General features: G+C 40.8%; 1 protein-coding gene and 1 long non-coding RNA gene across 4 annotated transcripts in view; one reads left to right on the top strand and one right to left on the bottom strand.

Annotated features, from left to right (window-relative positions):
• Positions 1–2,707, bottom strand: part of LOC135971966 (uncharacterized) — a 383,403-nt gene extending 380,696 nt beyond the window's left edge. For all 3 annotated transcript variants that reach the window (XR_010588446.2, XR_012415745.1, XR_012415746.1), the window contains exon 1: positions 2,625–2,707. This is a non-coding gene — a long non-coding RNA (uncharacterized lncRNA). The remainder of the gene's footprint in view (positions 1–2,624) is intronic.
• A 408-nt stretch (positions 2,708–3,115) lies between these two features.
• FBXO33 (F-box protein 33) overlaps positions 3,116–20,463 on the top strand; it is a 32,444-nt gene continuing 15,096 nt past the window's right edge. The window contains exon 1 of the mRNA XM_005561153.5: positions 3,116–3,718. Within this exon, the coding sequence (XP_005561210.3) occupies positions 3,120–3,718 (599 nt within the window). The 5' untranslated portion in view covers positions 3,116–3,119. The remainder of the gene's footprint in view (positions 3,719–20,463) is intronic.

The raw sequence follows: 20,463 nt of genomic DNA, 5'->3' as shown, positions 1-20,463 counted from the left end.
ACTCCCTTCAATCCCTCATTTCTTTTTACTGCAATATGATCCCACTAGGAAGCACTTCAATCCACCAGACAAGGGTGACGGGAACCAGGTCCCCAGATCTATTGTCCCAGGAGGCTCCTGTGCCTCTAGGTAAATTTATGGGTGCATGCTAAGAGAAAACTGGAAAGGTATTATGTCACCTCTACCTGTCAACAATGTCTGAAACCCAGAAATCACTCAGAAAACAATATTTTTTCAAGAAATATTAGAATTTAGGCAATGTTCATGTTTATTGGTAGCCTTGAACAGCGTTTCATGATGCAGCTAAAAGAAAATGTCATAGTTACTTTTTTCTATTATAAAATTGCAAGTGATTCCGTACAATAAAAGTTATATTTAACCCAAAGAAAGTTGCCAAACTTAAGCAAAAATGGAAAAAAAGCTATATTAAAGACATATTTAATATCCCAATTACCTAACTAGGAAAAACACTAAACTTAACATGTTAGAAAAGAAGAAATATAAAAGTATTAAATGCTTAATTTCTCTCTAAAAGAATTAATCATAATAAGTGTAACAAGAAAAACAGAACAGACCATTGACTATCAACAGGCAGGCATATCAATCTACCAGAGCACATATCTACCTTAGTGCTATAGTCCTATCCACCACTCGTTGCCTGGGTTTCAAATCCAAATAAGCATGGTGGTTGCTATAGTGACAATATGCCACTTTTGGAACCTGGAGCTTAGTACTACTAGGTACTTATGAGCTTCATAACGTCAGTACTTCCTCCCACACTCTGAATCATAGCTCAGATTTTATAACTTCACAAAATGTAATTCCATTCTGCCCTATATGAGTCAATTTTATTCTAGCAGTATAGAATACATGTCAAAAGAATCTAACTCAACATGCTAAATATACATACCACATATACATTTAATTAATACTAAATGTATTGGCCTGATAAGATAAATTTTGGGCAACCATTGGAATTCACGGATTTATTATTGAAACTGGGCAAGATTCACAGCTAATTATTTAGCTTATAGTTATTAAAAGAGGATTCCTATCACACTTCATTTAATGAGAAAGTTTGAAATTCTAAACTAATTAATTTCATTTATGGCAGACTGACATATTTTCATTTTACTCAGGAACCATTCTTAATAATTAAAGACTAATTATTAACAATATCCAAGAAGGTAGCTTGTTCCTAGCAAAATGCTAAGAAACAAATATCAATCTCAAATTAGAGTGTATTTCTAGAATATCAAAAAAAAAAAGTCAGAGCTGGAAACCCTCATACATTGCTGGTGGGAATGAAAAATGATGTAGCCACTTGGAAAAGTTTCCCAGTTTCCCAAAACGTTATACACAGAACTACTCTACGACCCATCACTTTCATTCCTATCTAACCAAGACAAATTAAAACATACGTCCACACAAAGACTTGCATATGAATGTTCACAGTATTCATAACTGGAAACGACCTAAATGTCTCTAAACTGGTAAATGGGTAGTGTTTCATCCTGCCGAACCCACGGTTCGCCCTCTAAGTGTTTATTAAAATTAATAAGGTATAATTACCTAAAACTCTTGCAAACAGGGGCTCGGAGAAGTAACCTATCACAACTGATAAACATCATCATGTTGTTGGCAAACTCGTATGTAAGGCATTAAGAAACATGAACGGAGAGCTTTGCCCTCAAAGGGTTAAGAACATCTAGAACGCGGCGGGCGGGGGGGGGTCTCGTCTTCCGACTTTGGAGTCCCCCCTCCGTCTGTCTCTGTAGAGGGGAGCTTCTTCCTTCCTACTTCTTCCTTCTTTCTTGCCTATTAAACTATCCGCCCCTTAAAACAACAACAAAAAAAAGAGTCTTGGTGTTTACCACAAAAGAACGAGGCTGTTCCAAAATCACAGCCTCCCTAAAGCAACCCTCAATTATTACATAAAGAGGCAGCCTCCCTAAAGCAGCAACCCTCGATTATTACATAAAGTCACTTAATCCTTTGACTTCACTACTCTTTGCAACCAGAGTTTACTTGGCAGGTAGGCTGTGGTGAAGTTAGGGACATGATTTAGACAACCTAAGTTAGGGGTAACAGGCAAAAAAGAAAAGAAAAGAAAAGAAGAAAAAGAAAATCAAAGCTCTGTCATCACTGTGAACTTCTCTTCAATAAGAGCCTTAAATCTCAGCCCTGGGAACAGAGACCCTTCCTCATGCCCTGGAGAAGAGGCTGGTAACAACCTGCGGATCTCTCCCTTTGAATCCAAAGGGTGACGCTGTCCTCACTGCTTCCCCACACATTAGCGAGTGCGCGAAAGTCCACCTTCGTGGTCGGACCGACGGGGCAGGTCCACTCGCGGCCTCTGCCACGCCCCACGCCGCCCCTCCCCGCACAGCCCGCCGGGGTTAGCCAGCCCGTCCGCCTGCTCCCTCTCAGCGGCGCAATCTCAGGAATTCTTAACCCTACTTTGGGCAGGTGGGATGGCCGAGAAAGGCCCTGCATGCTGCCACTTTGGCTCAGGGTCCTCAGCCCAAACTGAGAAACGTTTTACAGAGAAGCGTGACGACCTCTCGCAATAAGCCAGAGTACCGCCACCTCCATCCACTTAGCGCCAAAATTCACCGACTTACGGATGTGACTGGGCGCAGCGTCCGCCCTAAGGCGTAAGGGGCGCCAAGTGCTGTTTCCACCCCGCCCAGTGCCGCCCCGCCCCGCCCCGCCCGCGGCCTGCGTGCGTCAGAGATCACGTGCCGCGTCTCCCGTCCCTACAGGCAATCGGGCGCTCCCCTCTTCCGGAAGTCGCGCTGGTGCGCGCCGGACTCCTCCCACCTGAGGCGACGTCAAGCTCAGCTCCTACCACTTCTCTGTCTCCCCCGACTGGCGCAGGGAGGGCTGCCTTTCCCTTACAGTATGCCTTGAGGCTTCCGGGCCACTGAACTTTAGGAGGGAGGGCATTGCAGTTATTCAGTGTGCCAGCCTCGGACGCACGTGAGTAGAGTTTGAGAGGACAGAGGCTGGCTCCGGCAGGCCACGCCCGCAGAGGCCTTTCCCCCTCTCTACAACTTGTGCTCTAGTTGGTTCCGCCGAGACCCACGACGGTTCCGCCCCCTTCTTCCTTGTCATTGATGTTGTTGTTCTTGTCAGTGCAGCAGCCCCGACCGCTGGGAGCTCGAACCCCAGCCGGGGCCGCCCGGGTGGCGCGGTGGCGGTGGCTGCGGCTGCAGCAGCTGCGACGGCTGCGGGGGCTGCTCCGGGTACTGCGGGGGCGGCCGGAAGCCGGCACCCGGCGACGGGGCCGGATGGCTCTGTGCGGGCAGGCGGCGGGCGCTGCGTCGCTGCCCAGCGAGCTGATCGTGCACATCTTCTCCTTTCTGCCGGCGCCCGACCGGCTGCGGGCCTCGGCCTCCTGCTCCCACTGGCGTGAGTGCCTCTTCTATCCGGCCCTCTGGCCCCAGCTCCGCATCTGCCTCCGCGTCTCGCCCGCGGAGCAGCCTCGGCTGGAATTCCTCATGCGCAAGTGCGGCTGGTTCGTGCGGGAGCTGCGTGTTGAATTCGCCGCGGAGAACTACCTGAGCGGCGGCGGCCCAGGAGACGGAGGTGGCGCGGACACCGGGACTGGAGGGGAGGAAGTCGAGGCCCTGCAGCTCTCTGCTCGTTGGCTGGAAGTGCTGCGCACCTACTTGGAGCTGGTGCTTTGCGTCCTGGTCAGCATCCGGAACAACAGGTAGGCATGTCGTGAGCCCCGCCCCGCCCTGTAACGGGGGTGGCTCTGTTCCCGCACCCCGACACAGATTCTGTGCGTAATACGCGCCCGGCCAACTTCAGCGTTGCCTTCTTCAGTGACGGAGAGTGTTGGTTCTAACCAGGCGGTTTCCTTGAGCGGAAGGGCATAACGGGACTCATCATGATACTTTATAGACAGTGGTGGACTGGGTGTTTAACAGACACCACTTCTGGCGCCTTCTAGGCAGTCATTCATCCTCTCGGTGGCCGTGGGATGGAGCTGACAGGCGCTGTCATTTTTCATTTTATAGATGGGAGAGTTAAGGCTGGGAGGGTGAGGCCTGTGGGTGAGCCTTGGAAGAAACAAAACATACACATAATACGATTTTCTGACTCTGAATCTGTCTGTTAGAAATAGTTCATTGTGGGGGAAGGAGTACTCATAGGACGCTGCCTAAAAGAAATTTTGTAACAGCCGTTTTCTTACCAGAAATAGTTTCGGCTAACTGAACAAGGCCGGAAGAGAAGGAGGAGTGTTTGTTAAAGGGATTGGGGAAGAAGTTGATCTTCAGGGTTGAAAGACCCTCCCCATACACCCCCACACTCAACTTGTCCCCAGTAGTTCACTTAAAAGTAACAGTCTGGCGGAGGAGGGGGGCGGGCAGCGAGGGAGTTGGCCAGGGTCTGCAAAGGGTAAGCACATAACTCTTCTGGTTTTGCATCAGGACTTCCCTGTAATTCTGGAACCAACACCTTATGTTCTGACCCAGTATCCCTTCCAATCGTCATTTTTCTCCATCGCCACCTCCAAAACCCTATTAATTTAGATCTTCTGTATATGGATATTCTAAAGAACCTTACAGTAAAACTCTTATTAGAAGAAAGTTTAGAAGTTCACAAAAGGAGCACCTTACATAGTAAAAACACTTCAGCAGTTTCACATTCACTGTGTTATTTGAGCCTCTCAGTGACACTGTAAGGCAGGGCAATGATTAATATCCCTGTTTTATAGAAAGGAAACTGACCCTTTATACGATCAAGTGATTTGCACATTGCTGTACGACATTGGTTTTCTCCAAAAGTGTGTCCTTTTGCAGTAAATATACTAAACATTATGTTGAACAAGGTTAAAAGCAGTCCCTGGTTTAATGCTAGGAGATATATATAGATATATAGATATATTATAAGGTTATATTTATATATATGCACCATTGTTCTGTGTCTTAATCCAGAAGTCAAGAGATAAGCATATAGCTCCAAGTTGTATCTGGGATATGGCTCCATTATTCCAGTTGCCTGTGTGTGTTTTCCCAGCTTTTCACAAGACATTCCATTTCGTTACTTTGGTTTTATCTGGCAGGAGAGGCCATTGAAGCTAAAAACAGGTCTTGATTAGGTTAGAGACTTTCTCAGAGTTGAATGTATGGCTAGAGGACCAACTGACCTAAAAGTTGCGAAGTTGCAGTCAGTGAGCACTTACTAATGAGACCAAGGTTGAGGGTGAATTCAGTGAGTGAGTACCAATTAGATTTTTCTGTACTGAGATCAAATTGCATTTTTATGCAACCATCCAAACAATGTATGTGCCTTTGATCCAAGTAAGAACAAGCCTTGAGTGGTGTCTAGTTCCTTTTAAGTATTTTAATAACTGGTTGGTTGGATGGGTGGATAACACATAGGCAAAATGGAGGTATTTCACATCTTTGTAGCTTAATTCTCCTGTCCTTCTCTTCCTTACCCCTACAATTTTTATTAGCATCCCAATCTGCTTCTCTCTAAGGCCACCTATGCCTGCCTTTCTGGGTCAGCTATCGCTCCTATGCAAAAACATCACACCTGTCATCCCTAATTTTAAGGTTTGCTTGTCATCTACTATTAGCATGGTGCTGTATGTCGTGCTGCTTTGGTAGCATATTCATTCTGTGTGTCTCAAATTAAAGTGTAGTGTAATTGCATGTTGTTTGTACTAGTGATACATCAAAGAGTTTTTAAAAATTCTATTCATATGTTTGGAAATAAGTTAATCTCATCTTTATTGTTGAAAGTGTTTTGAGATACTCCAGTGATATTGGAAAAGTTAATATGAATATTAAATCCATAAATAGGACTAGTTTCCTTTAAATTTTAACAAATCCGAAAATGTTTTAAACCAGGTTGTTTATTCAGTGACTGGTAAAGCCTATTATTTCTTTCTATAATCCTTAAACTTTAGACTTGGGACATTTGACATTGCTCTTTATATTCCGAGTTAAATTTACAATGGTTTTGCTTTATGATCTCTGCCATTCTATAAGTAGAAAAGAGGGGGTGTGAATCATACCAGATCATAAGCATTCTGCTTCCAGGCTTTGTGCTGAATTCCTTTATACAGTTCATACAATTCAGACTGTTATTTTGTTTTGTTCCAGTTATTTTCATGTCCCTCAGGAAAATAACTGAAAGTATAAACTTGAATTGTGGGAACTTTTCAAGGGTACTGATCTTCAGAGAGGACAATTGGTGTTTTGTTTTGCTTGATTCCCGGGTTATATATGTACATGTATTCTCACAGTGATTATAGTAGCCACACCTGTATCTTAGGTTTTAGGAACAACTAATAAGGATAAAGAAGGTGCAGAAGTGCCTCTTTGAGGGTAAAACACAGTCCTTCACGTTTCGGAAATTGCTTCTCTACAGGGCACTAGGATACCTGTCTTCTTCATGAAAAGTAAGAACAGAAAGGTAGTAAGTACTCTTTCAACTGTATTTTAGGTCACATAGGCTGAATTTCTTCTGCAGTCATTCTATAAGAAATCGTACCTAGAAGTGCAAACAACAAATCTGTAAATGCATTTTTAGCATTTAAACCAGTTGTCAGGTTGAGTACTGCCCATTGAAATGCTGTATTTCAGACTCCTTAGGAAAAACGAGTTCATGGTGAGATTTATGATAATAGGTAATGGACTCAGTCACTAAAAATACCTGAACAATAGCCACAGGCACATTGTCTTCATCTGGTTTGTGCATTTATGGGCTGTATAAATGTTTTACATAAACTCTTCTTGGGTGAAATGCTATTAGGGGGCACTACTTATTTTTTTTTTTTTTTTTTTAAGAATTCGTGTTGTTGGCCAGGGGTGGTGTCTCACACCTGTAATGCCAGCACTTTGGGAGGCCGAGGCGGGTGGATCACTTGAGGTCAGGAGTTCGAGACCAGCCTAGTCAATGTGGCAAAACCCCATCTCTATTAAAAATACAAAAATTAACCAGGTGTGGCAGTGCACACCTGTAATCCCAGCTACTCAGGAAGCTGAGGCAGTAGAATCGCTTGAACTCGGGAGGCGGAAGTTGCAGTGAGTGGAGATCATGCTAGTGCACCCCATCCTGGGTGACAGAGCCAGACTCCATCTCAAAAAATTTTAAAAAAAGAATGCATATTGTAACAGACCAGAGAAATTTTGTATAAGATTGATTTTCTTTTTAATATTCTGGGTATAGCTCTAACTGCTTGTATGTAAATTGACCATTTCACGACTCTGTCTGCTTATATACCCTGTAAGTAAAACAGGATCTATTAATAATGCTTAGATTTGGGTCTTGTTGATTTGGCAGGCGCAGTGAAGGAGAATCTTACCTTTGTGTTGTTTCCTACCAGGAAACAATAATAAAACCATTTAAAAATATTCTGAGACAGAATCTTGCTCTGTGACTCAGGATGGAGCAATCATGATCATAGCTCGGAGCAATCATGATCATAGCTCACTGCAGCCTCAAATGCCTGGGCTCAAATGATCCACCCACCCCAGCCTCCCTAGTAGCTAGGACTACAGGCATGCACCACTATGCCTGGCTGGTATATTTTTTTTTAATTTTGTGTAAAGACAGGGTCTCACTGTGTTGCCCAGGCTGGTCTGTAATACCTGACCTCATATGATCAACCCACTTCTGCCTCCCAGATTACAGGTGTGATCCCCTGTGCCCTGCCTAAAAATGCATTTTTAAATGAGTTAAAAATTCTTTGGACATTTCAGATTACTACCTAAGATGGTAGAAAATGCCTTGAAGGTGTTATCTCCAACAATTTTTAGCCTTATTTTTCTTGAAATATAGTAGCATAATAAATATGTATAACAATGTTTCATTTCTGAGAGCTTTGTTTCATTATTTACTTTAAAAAGCCGATTTACAGAATAAATATATTAAAATATACTGGCCCTGTGACCAATCTGCCCTGTTCAAGAATTAGTTTCCTGTAGCACTGCATTCCCAGCAGACTCCTTACCTAAAAACTGACAAAAAGTTTCCTTAGAGATAGCCTCAAAGTTATTGAGAAGGAAGGCTAAAGAAACTCACCTCCTGGAAGGCTGTTTTGAGAGGTTTTAGGACTTTTTATTCCACAGCTGTATTGGCAACTGATAGATGGAATAGGTTAAAACTCAAGGGAAAAAAAAGGTAAAATTTTTTGACTGTGTTAAATGAGGGTGTTAAGCAACTTTTGAGTGGAATGATTAAACATCTCCATTTTAATTTGTTAGTTCCGAGGCAGCCTTGGGAGAGTTCACCAAACTCGATCAGTTTATTTAGGAGCTAAAATGATAGTTGTAGAAAATCTATGGTTTTTTTCCTCCAATTATTGAGAGCGTACTGTGTGCCAAGCAGGGAAGACATGCTTCCTGTTCTCATGGAGTCATTCTAAAGGAGGAAGAAAGAAAGAAACAAGTAGACAAAAGAAAGAAAGATTATTTCAGGTTGTGAAAATAAAATCTGAAAATAAAACAGAAGGATGTAATAGTGACTAGGTGGCAACATTAGGTAAAGTGTCAGGGGAAACCTTTTTTGAGAAGGATATTTGAGCTGCAACATGAATGACAAGAGTTGCCCATCTGAAGATCTGAGCAAATAGCATTCCACACACAAGAAACAGTAAGCACGAAGGTCTTTAGCCAGACAAATCTTTGGTCTGTTCGAGCAGTAGAAAAGAAAGTGTGAGAGGGCTGTGGCAAGTGAGGATGAAAATGGTGCCATGATGAGTTCTGAGAAGCAGAAGGAAGGAAGGATTGGGTTTAGGTAGGCTTATTTAATGAAGTTTGGAATATATTCTAAGGATAGAAGAAGTCACTGAAAAAAATTTTAAGGACAAGAATAATGTGATATCATTTGTATTTTAAGACAATCACCCTGGCCATTTTATGAGCGACTTAAGGACCAAGAGAGAAAGTAGGGAGACAGGTTGGGAAGCTTTTGCTGTAATCTAAGCAAGAGATGATGGTAGCTTGAACTACAATGGAGACAGGAGAGATGAAAAAAAGCGGATGGATTTTGGAAGTATAGCCCAGAGTACTTAACAGTTGGATATGAGTAGTAAGAGAAAAGGAAAAAACAATATTTTTTCATCATTTCTTTCTCACTCGATTTTCTTGTCCTTATTACTGTTAAAATTATCTTTTAATAGCATGTTAAATAACAACCTTAAGTGTTTGTTTTATTTAAATATACCTTTTGTGTGTAACCTTTGGGATTTGGGGATGGTAGTTATTCTTAGATTGGGGGATGGCAATTCTTAGATGGAATTGTAAGTTCTGAGAAATAACTTCTGGTTAACGGGTCCTAATAAAGCTAATAAGGAATACTGTTGTAGGCCAGTGACTTATTTCTAGATTCTAATGTTATACTGTCAGATATGGCAGCCAGTAGCTACAGATAGCTATTTAAATTTTAAATAAATAAAATTAAAGATCCCATTAGTTGCACTAGCCACATTTCGAGTGCTCAATAGTCACATGTGGCTAGTGACTAGTATATTGTACAACATAGAATAGAACACTTCCATCCATAGAAAACTCTACTGGACAACACATCTCTAAATTATTTGTGTTCATTTGATTTGGCTATGAGCATTAGCATTTGTGAGGAAAGGAAATAGTGTTATTAAAAGAGTATAATGTGGATGTTAAAACATGATACTGAAAGTGGACTAAGAAGAATAGAACCAGCCTGAGATAATTTCATACAATGACGGTGGATTATTTTAGCTTTTATTAATTTAAAAAAGGAAAAAAAAATATGTCATGATCTCTTTTATGGCATTGGAAAAGATTTTAATGTTTTTAAGAGCATCTTTTTAAAGAACCATGTTCTTTTATGTTTCCATAACTTAATTCTTCTTAGCTGTAATAACTCTAAGGTGGCTGCAGTTTGCATTTTTCTATTGTTCGTTTGGATCCTCTGGAATGAAAAGAAACTTACCAACATTTACTACCATAGATGAAGTTCCCCAATTCTGACCCACAGAAGACAGAACAAGGTCATCAGGTCTGAAATCTCAAGCATTGGGTCACAATTGTGCTAAACAGTCCCAACAGGAGTCCGAGACGAAAAATAAGACAATAAAAAATTGTGATGGTTGTTTAATTCATAAGGAAATTCTTGTGCAGCACAGAAAATAAGATATCTCGTTTCAGTGGAATTTTAATAAACATTTTTTTTGAGATGGAGTCTCACTGTCACCAGGCTAGAGTGCGGTGGCACGATCTCGGCTCACGTCCACCTCCCACTCCCAGGTTGAAGTGATTCTCCTGCCTCAGCCTCCCAAGTGGCGGGGATTACAGGCACGCGCCACCACGCCCAGCTAATTTTTTTATTTTTAGTAGAGGTGGGGTTTCACCATATTGGCCAGGATGGTCTCTATCTCCCAAACTCATGATCGGCCTGCCTTGGCCTCCTAAAGTGCTGGGATTACAGGCCTGAGTCACCACACCCAGCCTTAACATACAGACTTAAGTTGTTTGTTTCTATTTTCTGTTTCTACAGCTAATTTGACTTAGCTATATTAACTCTAATATAAGGTAGCTGCATTTTTCGGTTTTCCGCTGGTACATCAAAGAAATAATTGAGAAGGGGATTTTTAGTTTTCTGGGAAAATATATTGTTTTAGAGGGATTCCTAATGTATAATGTAACTGAAAACTGGTCTGCCCCCTAAATTTGTGATGTGTGAGATGTAGCTAAATAGACTAATTTTTGTTGTGAACTAAGGTAAATATACTATTCAACAAATATTTTTGAATGCTAGACCCTGTTTTAGTATTTGGAGATATAGCAATAATCAAAAGGCCCTGCCATCATAGAGCTTTTTCTTATGGAAAAGAAGACAGAAAACACATTAAGTGAAATTATAGTATCTCAGTTGGTAATATATGCTACGAAGAAATATAAAGCAGTGAAGGGAGATGGGAATGGTGGACTTAGGAGTGTTGCTATTTAAAATAGGGAAGTTAAAGAGGGTCTCAACTGCTGAAGTGGTATTTGAAGGTAGGGAGGGAGCAAGCCGTGTGTCTCTTTGGGGCAAGTGATTCCAGACAGAAGTAGCACTAAGTGGAGTAGCTCTGTAGTGCAAGTACGACTGGCATGTTTTAAAGACAGCATGGTGAAAACCATTATCCTAAGCTAACACAGAAACAGAAAACCAAATACCACACGTTCTCACTTACAAGTAGGAGCTAAACACTGAGTACACATAGTTATAAAAATAGGAACGGTAGACACTGGGGAATACAGGAGTGGAGAGGGAGGCAGCAGGGTAACACTTGGATACTATGCTCACTACCTGGGTGATGGATTCATTTTTACCTCAGACCTCAGCATTATACAATATACCTTTGTAACAAACCTGTACATGTACCCCCTGATTCTAAAATAAAAGTTGTTGTAATTTTTTAAAGAGAAATAGAACATTGCTAGAGCCCTAGAAGTTCCCTTTGTGCCCCCTACCAGTTACCACTCCCTTACCTCAAAGGTAGCCATTATCCTGACTTCTAACACCGTGGATTAGTTTTACCTCTTTTTGGACTTCATATAAGTGAGATTGTACAGTATGTTATCTTTAGAGTCTGACCTCTTTTGCTCAATGTTGTATGTCTGAGACCTCAAAATAATAGTTGTTCATTAATTTTTATTGATGAGTAGACCGTAATTTATTGTATTGCTGATGGACATATGAATTGTTCCCAGTTTTTGTAGTTAATGATCATTGCTGCTATCTATATACATACTTGTGCACTTCTTTTTAGTGCATTAATGTAGTCATTCATATTGGACTTATAACTAGGAATGAAATTTCTGGATCATAACATATACATATGCTCAGCTTTAGTGGAAATAACCGAAAAACTTTTCAAAATGAGTTGTCTATTTGATACTCTCATCAGTAATATATATGAGTTCCAGTTTTTCCAGTCTTGCTAACGTGTTAGCAAGTGTCAGTGTTTTTAATTTCAAGTGTATTACATTGTACTTTTAATTTGTATTTTTCCGGTAACTTTTTATATGTCCTAAATGAGTCCTTTGATAGTTGTAGTTATTACAAAATTCTCTCTTTAATTATATTAAGCTTTTTTTTTTTTTTTTTTTTGAGATGGAGTCTCACTCTGTCACCCAGGCTGGAGTGCAATGGTGTGGTCTCGGCTCACTGCAACCTCCGCTTCCCAGGTTTAAGCAATTGTCCTGCCTCATCCTCCCAAGTAACTGGGACTGTAGGCACGTGCCACCACACCCAGCTAATTTTTGTATTTTTAGTGGAGACGGGGTTTCACTATGTTGGCCAGGCTGGTCTCAAACTCCTGACCTTGTGGTCCACCCGCCTCGGCTTCCCAAAGTGCTAGGATTACAGGCGTGAGCCATCACGCCAAGCCTTAAGCATTTTTTAATATTTAGAAGTTCTTAATTTTAAAAATTCCAGTTTATCATTTTGTTCCTTTATTGGTAGAGATTTTTGTGTTCTATTGAAACAAAAACTTTGTTAGAAAAATATCTGCAAAGTCAAAAAGATATTCTCTTATGTCACCATTTAGAAGCTTTATTGTTTTACACTCTACCTGGTAATAAATTCTTATGAAGGGTGAAAAAAGAAAAAGACACAGCACGGAAAGCAATGAAGTATCGAAGAGGTCAGCCAGGTAAGGGGGAAGGTGATATGGAAATCTGTAGGTATTTGTGAGACTCTTGTAAGGACTTTGACTTATACTCTTAGATGAGGTGCCATCAGAGGGTTTTGAGCCAAGACAGTGATGTGATCTGACGTTTCAAAAGGATCAGTCTGTCTATAATGTGTTAGGAATAGCTTGTAGTAGGGCAAGGGTGGAAGCAATAAGCAGAGTTAGGAGATTGTTGCAGTAATCCAGGCAAGAAGTAATGGTGGCTTAGACCAGGGTGTGAGCAACAGAAATGATGAGTAGTCTGATTCTGTACTTACTTTGTTTTTTGTTTTATTGTTTTATTGGAGATAGAGTCTAGCTCTGTCGCCCAGGCTGGAACACAGTGGCGCAACATTGGCTCACTGCAACCTCCGCCTCCTGGGTTCAAGCAATTCTCCTACCTCAGTCTCCTGAGTAGCTGAGACTACAGGCGCATGTCACCAAGGCCGACTAATTTTTGTGTTTTTAGTAAAGACAGAGTTTCACCATGTTGCCCAGGGCGATCTTGAACTCCTGAGCTCAGGCAGTCCACCTGCCTCAGCCTCGCGAAGTGCGGAGATTACAGGCGTGAGCCACTGTGCCTGGTCTGTATTTATTTTTAGCTGGAGGTTTTCTAGAAGTGGAATAAAGTACAAAAAGTTAGATATGATGTTCTAACATTACAATGCCCTTCTAGTTGCTTTTCCCTAAATACATCTAAAAATATTTTTCTGCTTTTTGGTTGTTCTTACTCATGTGTGTTTGTGTGTGTGTGTGTGTGTGTGTGTGTGTGTGTGATTTGTACTCAAAAAAAAAAGCTAGGGTTTAGATACAGTTTATTATCTGAAAACATAACTTACTTTGGTGTTTAACTCCTTTACCACCAAGCACTTGCACAGCAGTGCTCTGTTCATATCATGTTATATAAATTTGGCTTAGTCTGTGTAATTGCCCCCAGAAACTTCCTGGTCTTCGTTACTGTGGTCACCTGAAATTTTCATTTTTCTTCCTTTTTCTCTTTCACTTTTTTGCTTCATATAAACTCATGACTCCCTGAAATTTGCCTAGGTCTAACCTTCATACTGGCTGTGGACTCATATGAAGTCCATATGTGGTAGGGCTGAGCAGAAAGGAAGAAGCCGATGGTATTCCCTATGTGGATTTTTTCCTCTCTTTGCATCCAAATCAGTGGTCTAATCACCTGTGACACTAGACCAAGGTAATTATGTTTTTCCATGCAGATGCTCATCACGTGTACTCCTTAAGTTAAACCAAAAAAAGGGAGGAAATAAGGGCCAGAGTTGGGCTACCTTTTAATCTGGTTTGTTACTCAACTGTTGCTGGTAACTTCAAAAATGAAACCTACTTTTCAAAACCTCAAAAGGACAATTTTTGTTCAAGGAAAAGAAGAGGAAACATAGTAACCTGAGGCAAGAGTCTTTGATCTTAACCCCACCTTCTCAAGCCACCCACCTTCATACCAATGTCCTATTAGAATCCACACCTAGACCACAGGAGTCACCACCAGGGTCACAGGGCTGGGTAATGCCCATTCATAGTGCCATGCTTCAGAGGGCTGAGTGGATGTGTTCTTGACATCCCCTAAAATCCTAAGCTAGTTTTCCTATGTTAACAGCAGTATTCAGCAACTCTAGGAGTTAGGCTTCTTTATTATTTCTATTTTACAGATGGTGAAACTGAAGCACAGAGTAATTAAGTGAAATTATTAGGGTTACACAATTAGAGAAGTGACTGCCTTGTTTTCTAATTTTACTTGTGAAATTTTTAAGACACACAAAAACTAGACACATGAACCTCCATTAATACCATCACCCAGATTCAGTAATTTGAAGATTTTACCACGTTTGCTTGCTTGCCTTTTTTTTTTTTTAGACGGAATTTCGCTCTGTTCCCCAGGCTGGAGTACAGTGGTGCAGTCTCGGCTCACTGCAAGCTCTACCTCCTGGGTTCACACCATTCTCCTCCCTCAGCCTCCTGAGTAGCTGGGACTACAGGCGCCTGCCACCATGCGCAGCTAATTTTTTGTATTTTCATTAGAGACAGAGTTTCACTGTGTTAGCCAGGTTGGTCTCGATCTCCTGACCTTGTGATCCGCCCGCCTCAGCCTCCCAAAGTGCTGGGATTACAGGCGTGAGCCATGGCGCCCAGCCGCTTTCTTGTTTACTGAAGTATTTTAAAGCAAATCCCAGATATCATTGCCATTTTACCTTACTAAAGTATGCAGGTCTGAAAATTATGTCCATTCTATGTAATGGACATTTCTACAATACCATTGATACCTTAACAGAGTTATCAGTAATTCCTTGGTATCATCTAATTTTTAAAAACAAGCTTGTTTTTAAAACCTTTATTTCTATTCCAAGAAGCTAATAAGCCCACAGATACTTAGAACTTAACCACATAACTTTTCATGTCATTGGCACACAATATGCATATTTTAGTAATTAAATAAGCAAATTGTAGGAGAGCGGTGTGTAGGCTGTTTCTAAGTTGTAAGTGCTTAAGGATGTGCTTTAGCTCTAGATCTGGAACTCATTACTTTAAAATACTGTTAAAGAAGGACAAAATTAAGTAGAAGAAATTCATTCTCTTTTGATGATAGTATATGGCCTTTTGCATGCTTTAGAAAGATTATCAAGGCCGGGCGCGGTGGCTCAAGCCTGTAATCCCAGCACTTTGGGAGGCCGAGACGGGCGGATCACGAGGTCAGGAGATCGAGACCATCCTGGCTAACACGGTGAAACCCCGTCTCTACTAAAAAAAAAAAAATACAAAAAAAAGAAAGATTATCAAGCACTGTTTATGACTTTGTGATATTTCACAACACATTTTAGGATTTACATAGGGACTAGTAAATAGGTTATATCCTATCAGTATTACCATGGGAATCAAAGTACATTGAAGAAACTTTCTAGCCAACTGTAATATTTTTCCAGTGTTTTTTGTTACATGTCTTTTTAAGCAAGTGTTATTTGTGACATTCTGCAGGAAATAACCCTGTTGATTTCTTTAGTTCACTTGCTATTCAACAATAAATAAATGAATGAGTAAATAAATTAAACCCAGGTTACTGAGTTCACCTTAATTAAAAGGATTATGTAGCACAATTCCTTTATTTATTACAGTATAGTCTCCTGGCCTCAAAATGAGGCATCTATTTATTACCACAGCCCAGTAGGTTCTGTTCCAGTATTGCTGCCTAGATGTTCTTTTCAGTCTCTTTTTTACCATCTGAAACAGTGAGCCACTTGGAGGCTACATGCAGTTTTCGTGGCTTTACCATGTGGTCTATAATCTAGTTTCAACACCATACGTTTGAAAGCTGCCCTTGAGTTGTCATTTTTTTTGTTTTTTCTAACTTTTAAATTATTGTTTTCCATAGCACTGAATAAATTTTCATTTTGAATTGAAAAATAAGTACCTAAAAGTGTTTTTTGCAAATGTTCATCCTATACTGCTCTAAAATATGTGAGTTATAATTTTTCCTATCACTTGAATAAAACCATTGTATTCAAGCACCTGGTTTAATTATAAGAAGCATCACTAAGTGGAAATTAAAACCTCAGTTCTCTACCTTGCTGTACTTTAACTAGTGTTGTAGTCTGAAACAGGTCACTTCCATTTCTTTGTCTACAACAGGAGAGGAATTAATTTGATAATCCCACAAATCTTCTGGCTTTAAAAGTATATCTCTCATTACATATGTAGGAAAAGTTTGTGCATGTGTTGTGTACCATACTGTAAAGGGATTATTACCATTTTGTTGCTGCAATTAGAATTTTTTTCAGCTTCCTTTGAATGGCATATTTCTTTTTTTTTTGGAGACAGAGTCTTGCTCTGTCGCCCGGGCTGGCCGGATCTCAGCTCACTGCAAGCTCCGCCTCCCAGGTTTACGCCATTCTCCTGCCTCAGCCTCCCAAGTAGCTGGGACTACAGGCGCCCGCCACCTCGCCCGGCTAGTTTTTTGTATTTTTTAGTAGAGACGGGGTTTCACCGTGTTAGCCAGGATGGTCTCGGTCTCCTGACCTCGTGATCCGCCCGTCTCGGCCTCCCAAAGTGCTGGGATTACAGGCTTGAGCCACCGCGCCCGGCCTGAATGGCATATTTCTAACACTGCTAGAACATTTTTAAATTATTGTATTGCTGGAACTATTCCAGAGAGAATCTCTACATTAACTTGTTAAGTTTTACTGTAATGCAGTTTGTTAATTTTTTTAATGATTTTAAAGTAAATTAAGTTCTTATGAACTTAGAGGCTCTGTAAATCAAATTTAACATTTTTTTCTGAATTCTTAAGTAATGTGTGCTTATAATAATAGAGAGCTTGAAAATTACAAAGAAAAAAAAAGTCCACCAGATATGATCACTGGTAAAATGTGATGCATCCTTCTACAAAATTGGAATAACAGTCTGTGTATGGTTTTACTCTTTTTTTCATTGATTAGATCATGCATTTTTTCACATAATTAAAAATCCTGTCATGAGGGCAAGATGACAGAGGGTAGGAAGTCCTAGCCTTTGCTCTCCCATAGAAACATCAAGATAACAATACTTGGGCCAGGCATGGTGGCTCACACCTGTAATCCCAGCACTTTGGGAGGCCAAGGCAGGTGGATCACGAGGTCAGGAGTTCAAGACCAGCCTGGCCAACTTGGTGAAACCCCATTTCTACTAAAAGTACAAAAATTAGCCGGGCATAGTGGTGCATGCCTGTAGTCCCAGCTACTTGGGAGGCTGAGGCAGAATTGCTTGAACCCGGGATGTGGAGGTTACAGTGAGCCAGGGTCGTGCCATTGCACTCCAGCCTGGGCAACAGAGCAAGACTCCGTTTCAAAAAAATAAATAACAACACTCCTACTAAAATATCTTTATAAGAAATGCAGAATCCATTTAATAAGTTGTAGCACCCCAGCCACATACATAACTGAGAAAATCCACACCATGATAGGTAAGGAGAGCAAATTCACTTTGCCCACATCAGCTTCTCCCCCAGACTAGCTTAGTTCAGAGCCAAGAGGATCACCCATGACTTCTCCCACATTGGGAAAGGAAAGAATGGAGCGTGCACTTGGCCATCTGGCCTCCTGGCATCTTAGTGCATTCTTGCCAATTTCTGTCTCACCTCATATCCGGTGCTGAAAAACTGATAGCGCCCAGATGCCTGGAACAACTGAGAATGAAAGAAGGGTGAATGGCCTCCTACAGCTGGCACTGTTCTGCAAGTTTGGGAAAAGGCTCAGAACAGAGTCTTTCCCTTTAGGAGGGAAATGAAGGGAGCCTTGTCTCTAGCCTTTCAGTATGGTACGCAAAGGGCTGATTTCCATCTCAGTTCATGCCATGTACTAAAGGACTGGCGGAGCCTGGATGCCTGTGACAGCTAGGAATAAAGGGAAATGGGTGGGTGCCCCCTACAGCAAACAGTACTCTGTGAGACTGGAAAAAGTACTGTTTCTTCAAAGTCACAGACAACAATGCAGCCATACAATAAACATGGAAAATCAAGAAAACATGACACAATCTAAGGAAGAAAGTAATTCTTTAGTAACCAATTAAAAAAAAGTGGATGTATTAATTACCTACAAAGAATTTACATTAATCCTGTTAAAGAAGCTCACTGAGTTACATGAAAACACTGGTAGGAAACTAAATGAAATCAGGAAAAGAATACATGAGCAAAGTAAGGATGTTAACAAAGAAACAATTAAAAAGAAACAAAAAAAGAAAGAATACAGTAACTGAACTGAAAAATTCACTACAGGAGTTCAACAAGCAGCTGACTTGATCAAGCAGAAGAAAGAATCAGTGAACTTGAAAACAGGTCATTTGAAATTATCAAGTTAGCGGAGCAAAATAAAAATAATGAAAAGGAGTGAAGCTATGGAACTCAATCAAGCAAAGATAAGCAATGGAAGTCGCAGAAGTAGAAAAGGAGCAGACAGCTGTTTCAAGAAACAATGAGTGAAAATTTCCCAAATCTGGTGAGGGAAATGTGAAGGTCAAAGAATACCAAACAGGATGAAACCAACACATATTATAATCAAATTGTCAAAAATCAAAGACAAAAAGTAAGTGAGATAAGTGCTGAAAGAAAAGAAAAAAAAACTGTCAACCAAAAATAGTATGCCTAGCAAAGCTATCCCCCAAAAATGGAGAGAAAGATTTTACCAGATAAACAAAAGCTAAAGGAGTGTATCATTACTAGAACTGCCTTACAAGAAATACCAATGGGAGTTCTTCAATATGAAACAAAGGAACAATAAATAACACAAAGCACATGACAGTAAAAAACTCACTAGTGAATATATAAACAAATAGAAAATACTCTAACGTTGTACTACTGATTAATAAATCACTGTAACTCTGGTATAAATGTTAAAAGCCAACAGGATTAGGCCGGACACCATGGCTCACACCTGTAATCCCAGCACTTTGGGAGGCCAAAGCAGGCGAATCACCTAAGGTCAGGAGTTCAAGACCAGCCTGGCCAACATAGTGAAACCTTGTCTCTACTAAAAATACAAAAACTAGTCGGGCATGGTAGCGGGTACCTGTAAACCCAGCTACTTGGGAGACTGAGGCAGGAGAATCACTTGAACCTGGGAGGCAGAGGTTGCAGTGAGCCGAGATCATGCCACTGCACTCCAGCCTGGGCAACAGAGCAAGACTCTGTCTCAAAAAAAGAAAAAGCCAACAGTATGAAGAATAACTCCAATAATTAATTGGTGGATATGTAATATTAAAATATGTAAATTAGAACATCAATAGCAAAGTATGCAGGAGTAAATATGTACAGTTTTTGTATACAATTATATTGTTATCTTAAAATGCACTATTATATATATAAGATCATTTATGTAAGCTACATGGTAATCATAAAGCAAAAACATGTACAGGCATACCTTGTTTTATTATGCTTCACTTTATTGCACTTCACAGGTATTGTGTTTTTTGTTTTTTACAAATTAAGGTTGTGGCAACCCTGCATCAAGCAACTATATTGGCACCATTTGTCCAGTATCATGTGCTCACATTGTGTTTCTTATTATACCTTTGTTGTTGTTGTTGTTGTTGTTGTTGTTGTTGTTGTTGTTGTCATCGTCGTCATTTTTTAGAAACAGTGTCTTGCTCTGACACCCAGGCTGGAGTGCAGTGGCATGATCATGGCTAATGGCAACCTCAACTCCTGGGCTAAAGAGATCCTCAACTTGGCTTCCCAGAGTGCTTGGATTACAGGTGTAAGCCACCACACTGAGCCCACTCTTGTTATATCTGATGTGATCTGTTGTCAGTAATCTTTGATGTTACTATTGTAATCATTTTGGCACCCCACGAACCACACCTATAGAAAATATCTAATTTAATTATAAATTTTTTGTGTGTTCTGACTACTGACCGGCCCTTCCCCCATTTCTTGCCCTCACATTGAGCCGCCCAAATCCCTAAGACAATAATATTGAAATTAGGCCAGTTGGCCATTCACAGTTGCCCACACCTGTAATCTCAGCAGCAGGAAGATCACTTGAACACAGGAGTTCAAGACCAGCCTGGGGAACATAGACCCCCATTCCTACATAATATTTTAAAATTAGCTGGGCATAGTGGTGTGCACCTGTGTTCCCATCTACTTGGGAGGCTGAGGTGGGAAGATCACTTGAACCTGGGAAATTAGGGCTGCAGTGAGCTGTGATTATACCACTGCACTGCAGCCTGGGCAACAGAGCAAGACCCTGTCTCAGAAAAGAAAGAAAAAATTAGGCCTATTAGTAACTCTACAATGACCTCTAATTGCTAAGTGA

This window comes from Macaca fascicularis, chromosome 7 (genome assembly GCF_037993035.2).
Source record: "Macaca fascicularis isolate 582-1 chromosome 7, T2T-MFA8v1.1".
NCBI lineage: Eukaryota > Metazoa > Chordata > Mammalia > Primates > Cercopithecidae > Macaca > Macaca fascicularis.
Note: the sequence above shows the minus strand (reverse complement) of the source record. Positions and strands in the feature narration are given on the sequence as shown.